At 42.2% G+C, this 13389-nt stretch overlaps 1 protein-coding gene across 3 annotated transcripts in view; it reads left to right on the plus strand.

The window, feature by feature from the left end:
• spg (dedicator of cytokinesis spg) overlaps positions 1-12966 on the plus strand; it is a 55567-nt gene extending 42601 nt beyond the window's left edge. The window contains exons 5-18 of one of the 3 annotated variants that reach the window (XM_069123636.1): positions 4930-5014; positions 5813-6271; positions 6454-6753; positions 6848-7052; positions 7143-7325; positions 7453-9169; positions 9459-9476; positions 9573-9735; positions 9809-10246; positions 10333-10474; positions 10651-11326; positions 11423-11784; positions 12157-12500; positions 12585-12966. In XM_069123636.1, the coding sequence (XP_068979737.1) occupies positions 4930-5014; positions 5813-6271; positions 6454-6753; positions 6848-7052; positions 7143-7325; positions 7453-9169; positions 9459-9476; positions 9573-9735; positions 9809-10246; positions 10333-10474; positions 10651-11326; positions 11423-11784; positions 12157-12500; positions 12585-12752 (5260 nt within the window). In that variant the 3' untranslated portion in view covers positions 12753-12966. Of the gene's footprint in view, positions 1-4929; positions 5015-5107; positions 5711-5812; positions 6272-6453; positions 6754-6847; positions 7053-7142; positions 7326-7452; positions 9170-9458; positions 9477-9572; positions 9736-9808; positions 10247-10332; positions 10475-10650; positions 11327-11422; positions 11785-12156; positions 12501-12584 lie in introns of those variants that run through there. The other 2 variants (XM_069123638.1, XM_069123637.1) reach the window with 2 other exon arrangements.
• The last annotated feature ends 423 nt before the right edge of the window (positions 12967-13389 follow it).

Below are 13389 nucleotides of genomic sequence, written 5' to 3' on the forward strand. Positions count from 1 at the left end.
ACGTATGATGCAAATGAAACGATAGATTTGTAGTAAAAATAAAAGAAAAGCATTCAGTTTGTACTAAATATCATTAGGACTGTCTTAGACAACAGCAACAAACTTGACAATGAAACAAATGTCCTGGAAATCAATTTTACAAATTACAAGTTATTCGATTAATCCCATTTAACGTAAAACTGTAGATTTGTAAAAAGGCAGTCTATAACCTACAATTCGTAAACTCACTATTGTTGTTAGTTGATAACTATTGTGCAAGAGGGCTCTAGCGTCCCGATAAATACCAATGACCGGCTATGTATGCACTCGATCAACAAACATACATCGTTTTAGGACAATGAGTAAGAAAAGTTCCATTCTCCAGTCATTGTAAACGGACGTAAAGGCTCAAAGAAATATGTATGTTCGTCGTAATCAGTAGAAACAACGACTTTCAACGACGAAAAACTGAAAGGTTCGCGGCTAATCGCGCTTAATCGCGCGTCATTTGATCTAATTGAGATCGTGGCGGCGTGGGGATTTGGCCCTGACATCTATTAGTACTACTACTACTGCCTATCTTCTGCTGGAGCCAGCGGAGAGACCTACACGGCACGGAACTGCAACTGCACTCCGGCGGCCACGAGTCGCCAGGGCGTTCATTGTGGAGTAACTCGATGCACGAACTGTGTTTCTGTGTGCGTGTACCCTCGGGCGAACCAGACGCGGCGTTCGTCTTCCCACGGACCCTTTGCTATACGTACGAGTCTCGTTACTCGTTCCGGGATCAGGAAACACTCCTATTAAGGCCGTTTTACACGGACGCGAGAACTCACACCGCGCAAATTACGGGTACGATTTCCACGGATTTTGTTTCCACACGATCCTCATTTTTTGATTGTAATGGAACCGTGAATGATCCTTTTTTCTGCAGTTTTAAGAAATAATGACGTTATTTGTATAAAATCTTTCTCTGAATTGCTAGAATTACTTTATATCTTTAAAAGAATTCAAAATCAATGACTTGAGAAATGTTTCTTTATCCTAAACATTTTCTGTATTTCTGATGTCAGATCCAAGAAATAAGCACTATCAACTTCTTATAGGAAATGAGTATTAATAATCGCGTCACGTATAACGACATTTAAGGCGTAAAATTTATAGTAAAACCTACCTGATTGTATAAAATCCGGTTGAAGGATTAGTTAAACAAAGGATTAGTTAAAGACTTCCTTTATTTCTCTGAGTCATAAATGAAGTTGTACTTGAAATTTACAAAACACAGTGAAAAGGTTTGCGAGAAACCTTCTAACAGCTAGAGCTTCTTTATGATCAAAAATAATTCTCGTTTGAACAGTGATGTGAAAAAAGTGGAGCTAATTGGTCGGTATAAAGCGAGGGGAATAAGGTGGAATATAAAGACAGCGCAAAGAACGGTGCGAGGCGAACGAAGGCTAATAATTGATTGTCAGTTTGAAGCAGAAACAGGAGTCCACCAACTCGCAGCAGCACCGACGTAATTACAGCGTTTAAAGCTACCGAATGGTTACTGAACTCCGCAAAGGATATCTCGCAGCTGAAAAGTTAACCACCTCGACTTGCAACAGTCTCTCTCTCTCTCTCTCTCTCTCTCTCTCTCTGTTATTGTCGGTACGAAATCTTCTTTTTTTTTTTGAGACATCGATTTTTCAAATTATCTGGAGACTCCAGAGAGATTAGCTCGACGTTTACGCGTGTCTGAATTAGCCCGAGCCACGAACTGTCTTAAACTTGCGAGCACCCGCCATCTTTTTTAATAATTCACAACCAATGAAACTTTCAGTATCTCCTAGAACTTTACTTGCATTTCTACGTCTGTTTTAAAGGGAATTGAAGACGATCGATGGTCCAATGGAAAGTTCGTACTGCGATAATCGTAATATATATTATTTATCAATACTGCAGTATAATTTATGAATTATAATTTACGACTTGTAAAATGTCATTAATATGACTCAGCTGCCCGAATGCTTATGGATAATACAACGTAATGTATAATAAGCTCTAACTTTTTACTGAAATATTTCTTTGCTCGCTTATTCATCGATAATCAATTTGAACATCGCATACTTTCCAGTCTTTCGTTATCACCATTCGATCACCTACATTTCGATACACGTCACACAATCCAAGAACCAATGTTTCGGATCAGAAGTTCCATGAAATCTGTGATGCGTGAAAACGTCTCTACGAGGCAGTATTTCACACGGCTGTAAATCGACACTTTTGGATTCTCGCGATGGCCGATGCGCGGCCATTGGCCGAACGAATTCGTCATCCAAAGTAACCGAGGTCTCTCCAGACGCGGACGCGACGAAGAGAAAGCAGCGAAGGAGGAAGGCTCGTCCGCCGTTTCTCGAGCTAGACGGCTTGATTCTCGCGGTGAACCGAACGTCGCCGCCTGGAGAGAATATATCCGATATCTTTGGAATGGGACATAGGTCCGAACGACGTGGCAGACATTGCCTGTACCTGTCTCCACGCATCGAACTCTGCCTGCTCACCTGCATTCCATCAACCGAGGCCCGAGGGGGGACCTTTCAGGATAGCCAGGACCGTATAGCGTCGGCGGATCGTGAAACGCCCCATCGATGCTCGCTATCGACGCTTACGTTGAGTTCGTGCGATTAGTTAGGTCAAGTAATGAAATCTACACGATGACGCGTTGAATTTTCATCTTTCATATTTCTTGATAAAATGACTTTTCTAGAAAGTTAAAGAAAACAATGGACAGTATGTACCGAGGCAGTTATCGTCGTTTGGAATAAGGACACCTCTGGTGAAAAAGACGTGCAGTTTGAGATATAAGAAGGCAATTTTGATAACAGCGAACGTATTAACAGCGAAATAAATACGACGTTCTCCTAGTTTAGAGAAGCGAAGGTTTGAAAATTTGTTTCGTCGATCGACTTAAACCAGTCGGTGGAAAAATTACGGCCTTACCTGGCGAGTTCGCGAGGGCGTAGGACGCTTTACCGAATCAGCAGGATCAGTAACGTAGCCGCGTGGAGAACGAGGAGAAGGGTACAGGCACGAGACAAAGCGAGAAGCAAAAGCAACGCTCTCTCGAGCGTACCACTTAATTTTCTCGATCCGCCCAAAATCTATTCGGAATTCGCTGTTATGTATCTATACGTGTTCGAACGGAGCGTTAATTATCGCTTCAACAGCATTGACGTTGCACGTCTTTTTCACCGCAAGTATCTTCATTTTAAATAATGACGGCTGTCCCGACACAGTCTCGATCAGTTTCTTTGACTCTCTTATACGAGTCATCTTATCAGGACACACGAGAAACAAAAATACAATAGTCACGATAGTGTCAAACTTGAGTAATTGCTTGCTTCTAGCTAGAGAACTTTTGATTTTTGCATCGCGGAAAGAAGTTACGAACGGTCACGGTGTTAGCGTAACTTCGCTCTTTGATGTGGATAATACATTGGCAAGTATCTCCGATGGGTGTTCTAGTGAATTTACTCGAATTTGCGCAACGATTAACAGCAGACTCTCTTGACTTTTCTTATAAGCACCTTCGTTAAATAAAGTCAAAATGAATTTACTTATGACTTTACGCTTCACAGATGTCTGCCGAGAGAAGTTAACGAAGAACGACCTTGCATTACGATTAGAAATATCGTAGCTTCGCTATGCCTTGGCGTACTGTATATACCGCAAAACGTTTCCACAAATATTCTGATAGTCCATGAAAACCGAAGCTGCAACTCGTACACATATACTCCCAACAAAGTTACTCAGGGTCTGCAGAAATTTTCAGGTCACCGCGAATTATACTAGTCAATTCGACGCGTTTCGTTTCAATCAACGTTTACAATTAACGAAGCTATTTCTGCGACGTTCTAGTTCGTTTCGCAACGTCCTCGAGTTCGTCTCCGTTTCTTTATCTCTGACACGAAATTGAAATGGTTGAAGGCAAAAAGCCTAGCGCGTACATCGATGCAAATCTCGGCGCATGTACATTATTATACATTTGTACGCGTGGCAAGGAAACAAAGAGGAGGAGGAGCGAGTCGACCCGAGTTGAGTAGAGCCAAGTCGAAACGCACGGCGTATAGCTGCATTCCTGCAAGGTGAAGGGGCCACGCGAGGACCCTGGCGAGTAGCCGGGCCTGTAGGGCCCCAATGCGTTCGAGAACACGTCGGCCCTATGGCATGCGGTCGTCCGGGGTCATGGGAAGTTAAGTATGCTCCGCCACTTCAGAAGTAAACTTCTCAAACTGATTCGATGCCCGGTTTAATTGGATCGCCCGTTACTCCCTCGATTTTGCTCGACCTTCCTCGTTGATCATCTTCGACGATGGTTCTTCAACCCCTGCGATAATTTTATCCGCCCGAGACAAGACCAGCGCAGAGATTCGTCTGATCCGCTGAGGGTGTTGACTTCTACCGAAGCTTTGATCTTTCGGTAATTTAAAGAGTCCATTCTGAGCGCACTTTGCATGTACGCGAGTGATCTTCGTACTTACTTTGTGCAACGGAATTTCGTTCGTACGAAATCCATTCATTGGGAGGAAATTTTAGTTTACTCGTATAACGATCCTCGAACCTTTCGTCTCGGTCTTGTTGTAGTTTTATCCGAGAGAAAGACTCTTAATGGTCGGAGGAAATTATTTTACTAATATTTTAATAAATGGAACATATTTTGAAAAATGAAAACTCGACGCACATCGTTAACTGTTCCTTCTTCGAATTTGACAAAGTGGGTTCCTTTACCTAGAGCATTATGACTTTAATTGGAAAATTGATTTTTATGTAATTAAGGGAATCTGTATCTCTTGAAGTCATGAAGCGCCGAAGCTAGGATTTACGTTTTATATACATCGTCGCTTCTCGTAAATAGCCTCTTGTACTATCGCTCGTTTCTACAATCGCACGATATTTTCAATGTTTCAGGAAACTGGGCTTGGACCTGGTGCCCCGTCAGGGTGCTCATATGGTGGATCCGGAAACGATGTCAATCGTGGAACTCTATCACGTGGTAATTACTATGGGAGAACACTTTCCCAAAGACCTGGCGTGATTTTACGATCGTCGCGAATTCGTGGTAAAACGAATCCAAGAAATACGAACGGCTGACTCGAAAAAAAAAGAAAGAGAAAATAGCGATGACGACTGGCGTTAGAGCTCGATATTTTTGAAGGGAAAGAAAGGGACAGAAGCAAAGCTTTCGAGCGTTCATACCTCGCTATAACGCGTATTGCTGAAGCTCATTGAAATTCTAGCTGGAATGCTGACCATTTCAAATACTCCGCAAGAATTGAAATGAAGTCCGCTCCGAGGGTGTATTCGGTGCACGGCCGTGCGACATGAAATTTTGAATGCTGCCAATCGTTCGATCGAAATTCCTATATTTGTAATTCGCCGTTTAGATATCTCGTCGCGGGACAGAATAGCGTTCGTCGAATACGAACGAGCGATCGTCGCGATTTGTACACCGATTCCCAGCGTACATTACTGCTCAAAAGTATCCTGACGCTTGTTTATCTTTCGCTAGATGTATCTTGATTGCGGAATTACCGATCGATCGAGCTGCAATGTTTTTATACTTCACAGTCATCGATGGTAGCTCGTCGGAGCTACGTGTAATGGAAGATTTACGCGGTGACAAATAATAAGATATATTGTCGTAGATACTCGTTAGATTTATAGACTACTCGCGCTGTAAAGGATTCACGTAAATGCTGTTTTATAATTATTAATTTTGTATAATTAATACGATAGCGTATACGCATTTACGCATATTTACGCATTTCCACTCACGTTCTATCGATTTCAGCACGTTCAAAGCGCGGAAAATTCGCAAGGGTCGTCGGCTAGGGGAACCCTCAGGCGGAAGGAGCACAGAAAGGTACTGACCCATCACCTGTATTTCTGCATGAGGGATTTCGGCCACTCGATCGGCGAGGACACGGAAATCTACTTCTCCTTGTACGACGCGAAACGAAATCAATATCTAAGCGAACGTTTCCTGGTTCGAATCTCGAAAGAGGGATTCTCCAGCTTCATAGAGAAGATTCATAGTAATTGCACGATTTTTACGGATCTCGGCAATGCGGACCTTAGCAGGGATCTTTACATGGTCGCACACGTGATGCGATGCGGCAGAATGCTTTACTCTGATTCGGGTAAAAACAAAGCAGGGACTGCCACTTACAGGAGACCCCACGGCGTCGCGGTCCTCTCGCTTGCCGAAGCCACGCAGGATCACACGGAGGAACTCGAAATGACGTTCAAGGTAAGCTGTACCAGGTCGATCGATTTATCTGCCCGCTTTCCTTGTGCGGAAACTTTTCATCTACATTCCTGTTTGTCCAAAGTTTTATGAATTACTAAGACCTTCATAAAGAAAGAGGAGTGTAGAAGCTAAGACAAACGTTAAGGGTGTTCGAGCCACCAGTCTAAGCAGCATTGTCTTAGGTGTGCCAAGGGGAAGAAAAGGAGTTTTACCAATTACACGAGCAGATTATTCGTAACAACAAGTGTTCCCCACTTCCGGGCCAGCCTAACTACGGCATAGTGGTTTCACTGCGCGTCCTGCACGGCGAGTTGACTCAAGTTCGCGAGGAAAATCCACTGCTTTTCAAAAATATCTGTCTAACGAAGAAGCTAGGGTTCTCCGACGTGATCATGCCAGGTGACGTGAGAAACGACTTGTACCTGAAACTGGAACGTGGCGAGTTCGAACGAGGTGGAAAATCCACTGGGAAAAATATCGAGGTATTCGTCGATATCGAAATACAAACTGTAGAGACGCTCATCGTCAGTTATGATAACATTTCTGTCTAAACACGAATCTCGATGAAATCTATAGGTGACGATTTTGGTCTTGGACGCGGATGGTCAACCTCTGGAAGAATGCTTGTTTGGCGCAGCTGGGATGGAGGGCAGTTCTGAGTATCAAAGTTTAGTTATATATCATCACAACAGCCCATCTTGGGCCGAGACAGTTCGATTGGCCATACCTATAGACAAGTTTTACGGAAGCCACGTCCGCTTTGAATTCCGGCACTGTTCCAGTACGTCGTGGAAATTTCTTTGCAGATTAAGAGCTTTTGGCATACCGAATATCCGCAGTTTTTAACATAGCATGCTTTTCTCTGACGCAGCACGCGAGAAGAACGACAAGAAATTGTTCTCCTTCGCCTTCGTGCGTCTTATGGAACCTGGGGGAGCTACTCTTCAGGATGGCCCCCATGAGCTATATATTTACAAGTGCGAAGATCGTTCCAAGTTGGATTCGTTAAGTTACCTCTCTTTGCCTAGTAGCGCTCGAGAACCGAATGCAACAGGTATGATTGATAGAACGTTTTAGTTAAATTTTGTTGATTTTAGAAATTCTACTATTCGAATCTACGTATGAATCAAGCACTTTCGTCTCCTGTTCGTTCTCTTATTCATTTCTTGCGTGTTTTTCAGGTTCACCAGCATTTTCCAGATCCCCCAAAGAGGCCGTATTCGTACAAACGTTGCTTTGCAGCACAAAATTGACGCAAAACGTAGACCTCCTAAGCCTGTTGCAATGGAAGGCACATCCGGAACGAATATCAGAGGCTTTAGGTCGTGTACTGCGGCTGGACGGCGAGGAATTGGTCAAGTTTCTACAGGACATTTTAGATGCGCTCTTTTCCATGTTCCACACAGAGGATGGTAACTCCACGGCTCATTCGGGTTTAGTCTTCCAAGTGCTCGTCTCCATTTTCAGCCTTCTCGAGGATTCCAAGTTCGAGCATTTCAAACCTGTCATGGATGCTTACATTTCCGGCCACTTTGCCGCTGCGTTGGTATATAAAGGTCTTCTAAGTAGCGTGCAACATTGTGCAGATTGGGTGACCGCGGCGGAGAAGCAAGAGCCTATAATCAAGTGTTTCCGTTCTCTGGAGTATATCTTCAAGTTCATCATTCAAAGTCGCCTATTATTCGCCAGAGCAACAGCTGGTCAATACGAGGACAGTTTCAAGCGTGATCTGTACTGCGTTTTCGCTGCATTGAACAAGATGTTGGGCATCCCGTACGAAATGGTGCTTCACTCTCAGATAGCTTTGCTTTACTCCATCTCAGCAGTCTTCGAACAGCTAGTCGCCGTGCTGCCAGTTCTCGAGGTGGCGAAACTCGCTTGCACGATGCTCGACTCGGTGCCAAGAGAACCACCGTTGCAGCTCACGCAGGCTAAATTAACGGCTATTAAAAATCTGACCACCTCGTTGTTGTTTCGCGAGGACAACGAGAGCAGGAATCTGCTGTTGGTTACGATGTGTAGACACTTGAGGATCCATTTGGTTAGACGAGAGGAACTTAGATCCTGTACGGAGATTCTAGGAGAAATCCTCAGCTTTTTATACAAAAGGGGGCGAGATACTAACAAAGTTAATAACTGTATTCAACACGACGTCGAGACCCTCTGCCTTTCTATCTTGGATGTATTGATACAGACGATTCTGATTGTAATAAATACCAGTGGCCCCGTGTTGGGCTGCCTGGTAGCTTGCTTGATAGGCTTGCTTCAGCTTCTAGACGAATACCATTACGTTCGACTTTGGGAGGAGCTAGCTCATACAGGTGAACGAAAACCCCTGAAGGATTTTCTTTTGAGAGTCTTCTTAGTTCTCCGTGATCTCGTCAGACAGGAAGTTTTTCCACCCGACTGGTTAGTAATTAGAATGCAGGCGAACAGTATTATCTTAAAGTCCCTGCAGGAACTCGCTCAACCTTTGGCCTCGCAAGCTAGCTTCGATTCGCAGCTCTGGTCCACGTATTTTAATCTAGCCGTAGCGTACCTTACTCAGCCATCTCTGCAACTCGAACAATTTTCGGAAGTGAAGCGTGAAAAGATCATTGAAAAATACAGGGACATGAGAGTGTTCATGGGCTTTCAAATACTCTCCATGTGGAATCATTTGGGTGATCGTAAATTGGAGTTTATTCCTGGAATGGTAGGCCCCTTCTTGGAAGTTACCTTAGTTCCTGAGAGTGAGCTGAGGAAGGCCACTTTGCACATCTTTTTCGATATGATGGAGTGCGAGCAACGAGCTCGTGGTAGCTTCAAATCCGTGGAATCGGAATTGATCGATAAACTGGATATCCTGATCAGCGAGAATAAAGGTGACGACGAGTACAGACAGTTGTTTAACACAATGTGAGTAGTAGTTTACTTTTGCTAGAACGTTTCTTATAAAAAATTCCATTTGTATAAATGCACATTTTTATGCACGTATGAGAGATTTATAGATGTAAGAGTGCATAGAACATAATATGCAAAAATATATAAAATATTTAAATGTCTTATTATTTTAGTCGTGTTCATAAAAATATGCGTTGGCATAAATATCCGCAGTCTAATCATTAGAACTTAGTAATAGCATTAGCAATTATAGTTTTTCTATGTCATCATTAAAACTTTCATTTGCAATTTCATGCTGCGTTAGGGAGCATCTTAGCGCCGTGTAAGTGTGTCGTCTAGATTCGCAATTAAACTACATACATCTACACGCGCACGTGAACGGAATACTTAAATCATGCTATTCTATTTTTGTCCGTAGATTATTGGACAGAGTTCAGTCAGAAGATCCAACCTGGAAGGACAGTGGAACTGCTTTCATCACGTCAATTACGCGTTTGCTGGAAAGACTGCTAGATTACAGGAGCGTAATTCAGGGGGACGAGAATCGCGACAAGCGTATGTCGTGCACTGTTAATCTATTGGTAGGCGAGACATTACAAATTTGTATCAAAAACAAAAATAGAAATAACAATGGATATTGGTTTTTTTCTTTAGAATTTTTACAAGAATGAATTCAATCGTAAAGAGATGTACCTGCGTTATATTTACAAGCTTCACGACCTACATTTGGTAGCTGAAAACTATACAGAAGCTGGATTTACAATGAAATTATACGCCGATCAGCTTGGTTGGGGTTCTACAATTTTACCTGCTGATCACTTGCATCCGCAACAGCCGGAGTGGCAGAGAAAGGAGGTCCTTTATCATAAAATAATTCATGACTTGGATCGAGGCAAATGTTGGGAGAAAGGTATTCCTTTGTGTAAGGAATTGGCAGTGCTGTACGAGACTAGATTATACGACTATGCAAAATTAAGTCATCTACTGAAACTGCAAGCCAAATTATTGGACAATATATTGACACAACTTCGGCCAGAGCCGGAGTACTTTAGAGTAGGATTCTACGGTCTTAGTTTTCCTCTTTTCGTTAGGGTAGGTATTACTTATAAATGAGATTAGGTCTAAAATAGATTTAATTAAACGTGACGAATTTAATCTTCTTTTTTGTGATTCTGCAGAATAAATTGTTCATCTATCGCGGTTTAGAATACGAGAGAATAGGGGCATTCACACAGCGATTACAGACTGAATTTCCAAGCGCACAAATATTAATGAAGAATTCACCGCCTGATGAGAGCATCCTTATCTCCGAAGGACAATGTAAGTTAATTCGTTGTTTTTTCTTCCGGTTCTTAACCATATACTAACTACTAGGATGCTTATGCAATTTCTTATTTTTACGAACGTAATTAAGAAAGTAGAATCTAAATAGAGATTTGTTTCATCTAGTGAGTATATCGAGAGTACTTGGTAACACATTAAATGCAACATTTCAGATATACAAATTTGTAACGTCAAACCAATCCCCGAGGAGAACAGCCTAGCCTGTCGAGGAGCAGAAGTGCCAGAAAGAGTGGTCGCCTTTTATCTAGTTAATGACGTTCGGAAGTTTATCTTTGATCGACCACTTCACAGAGGCCCTGTTGACCGAGAGAACGAGTTTAAATCTCTCTGGATCGAAAGAACCACGTTGACCACAGAGGCGAAACTACCTGGTATACTTAGATGGTTTGAGGTGATCGAGAAGAGGTCTGAGCTACTAGCGCCTGTACAATACGCCTGTGAAACTATGCTGAGCGTGGAGAGAGAATTGAGGAGACTTGTCGCGCAATACACTGCCGAACCTAACCGAAATATTAACCCCTTTAGCATGAGACTCCAAGGTATCATCGACGCGAACGTTATGGGTGGCATCACCAAATACCAAGAAGCCTTTCTTACGCCTGAATTCGCTAGACAAAATCCGGATATGGTACCACACGTAAACAGACTGAAGAGTTTGATTCTCGACCAAATGAGCGTTTTGGAGGCGGGATTAAATTTACACGGACAAATTGCACCAGCTGGTGTGCAACCGCTACACAAGAGACTCAACGAAAGATTTACACAGCTGAAACAAGGTCTTGGTCCACTAGCAAGACAAAGAACAATTCATCAAGACAGCATTGTCAAGTAATTACAAATTGTGCTTTTTGTGCTTGCAAATAAACTTGCAAGAAAACAATCGTCTTTCAATTGAATTTTCGTATTTATTTTTCATTTCTTTAGTTCACCGTTACCTCCGTTACCCGTTAACGAAAAGCAACGTCCAGCTACATTGGAAACGGCAGGCTGCAGAATTTCTCACGCGGACAGCGATGGTCTACCTGAAGATGAAGGTTTCTACACAAGAGTAGACGGTGGGCCACCACCTATACCGCAACGTGAAGTTCGGCCACGTTCTGTGGGTTATGGGACTACTCCGCCTAGACCCACGCATCAAAGATCTCTGAGCAAACCGTTAAGTCCGAAGTTACCATTGAGACATTCTTTACCTACGCCAACGGATGGAGTGGATCAGACCGGTCTAAGAACGTCATGGAGCGAACCTGGTCCTGAATCAGCTCCACCATTGCCTCCTAGAGGTTGCAGTAAGTTTCATGTTTACGCAGAGCAAATAGAGATCTCACACCGGTTTGCGACGTTAGTTATATTCTTACAATGTACAATCAGTATTATTTTAACTTACAATGTCGAAATTTATGAACTATTCAAATTTTGTAGACACAGATGTTGAAGGACTTGTGTAATAATTGCGCAACACTGTGCTACGATAAAAATGTTCTAATTTTTCACGTGGCTTGGAAGAATTTGTAATTCATTAGTCCATGAACCATGTGCGGTTTTTCTAATTATGAATTGATCGATTAATAACTTCAAGTTTCTATGACTATTTAAATATTTAAATATTTGAAATTTTGTACTAAGCTGTACGAAAGCTGATTGAAAATTTAACGTTGCAGCGCCTGATAAGAGAGATTCGAATACAAACATTGTAGTACCACCCGCGCCGCCAAAACGTTTAGCGTACAAACGTAACACAGAGTGGAGCACGGACGATGATTCGGAAGCACAAAATGAGCCGAATGACCTTCGCGATAGCGGTATATCTACTGCTAGTTTATTAGATTTCCAGTCGCATTTGACTAACTTAAATAATCTCGGTTACGAGGACTTCGAACCACGAGCAAGGTGCAACGACATTATGAATATTTCACCTCCGTCTGTAATAAATGCGCTAAACGTCTCTACAGGAAATTTCGCGAACGTTACATTCCAAGGGTCACATTCTTTACCAGGTCAAGAGGTAATAGCTTCTTTCTCTAAAATTTTGATTGTCTTTTACGTATCGTCGTTATCGACGTGTTTATAATTCATTTGTCATTTTTAGGTGAGTCCACCACCGATACCGCCGAAAGCACATCAAGATACCCCGTCGGCTCCATCGACCTTGGAAAGAGTATCGAATCGCTCACAGTCTCATGGTCATTCGGAAAATTATTCGGTACCGAAACTCCAAACATTGTCTATGGCGTCTGACACCGAAAGCACTGTGTAGCAACGACGATGAATTTCCTAGTCCTAGCGGTTAATTGTGATGTGCGTGTGCCACAGTCGAGCAGATCCGATTGTAGAACGGTATATAAATCAGTGGAACTTCGATGACTTGTACGATCATTGGCAAACACGTAACTAACAATTGAATCTAATTGGATTTGCACAGCAAGGTCTCTGACATTTGCACATCATTATACATACATATATATATATATATATATATATATATATATATATATATATATATATATCATATATATATATATATTATATATATTATATATATATATATATTACGTTATTATGCGTAAGAGAATCTTGTAATACTCGAAATGAAATCTTCTAATGCGTAACTTGACATGGATTACACCCACCTGTGTATAACGTACCTTAGTAGAAGCATGATATCGAAACGCTGACTACGACCAAGGCTCATCGATGACGATTTGGTAATAGACGTTCCGAAGTGTATTCAAATTCAATTGAACAGAAGCTGTCTGGTAGCGCTTGGCGTTCACGCGATATCGTATTGACTTTGTGTTAGAGATGACGATCTTCCGAATATTAACCTAACTATATATTTTGTAATTTATTTATATTTTCAATGAGAATAAAGGTAATTTTTATCAACGATATTG

The sequence above is a fragment of the Bombus flavifrons genome, chromosome 11 (genome assembly GCF_040668555.2).
Source record: "Bombus flavifrons isolate JBK064 chromosome 11, iyBomFlav1_principal, whole genome shotgun sequence".
NCBI lineage: Eukaryota > Metazoa > Arthropoda > Insecta > Hymenoptera > Apidae > Bombus > Bombus flavifrons.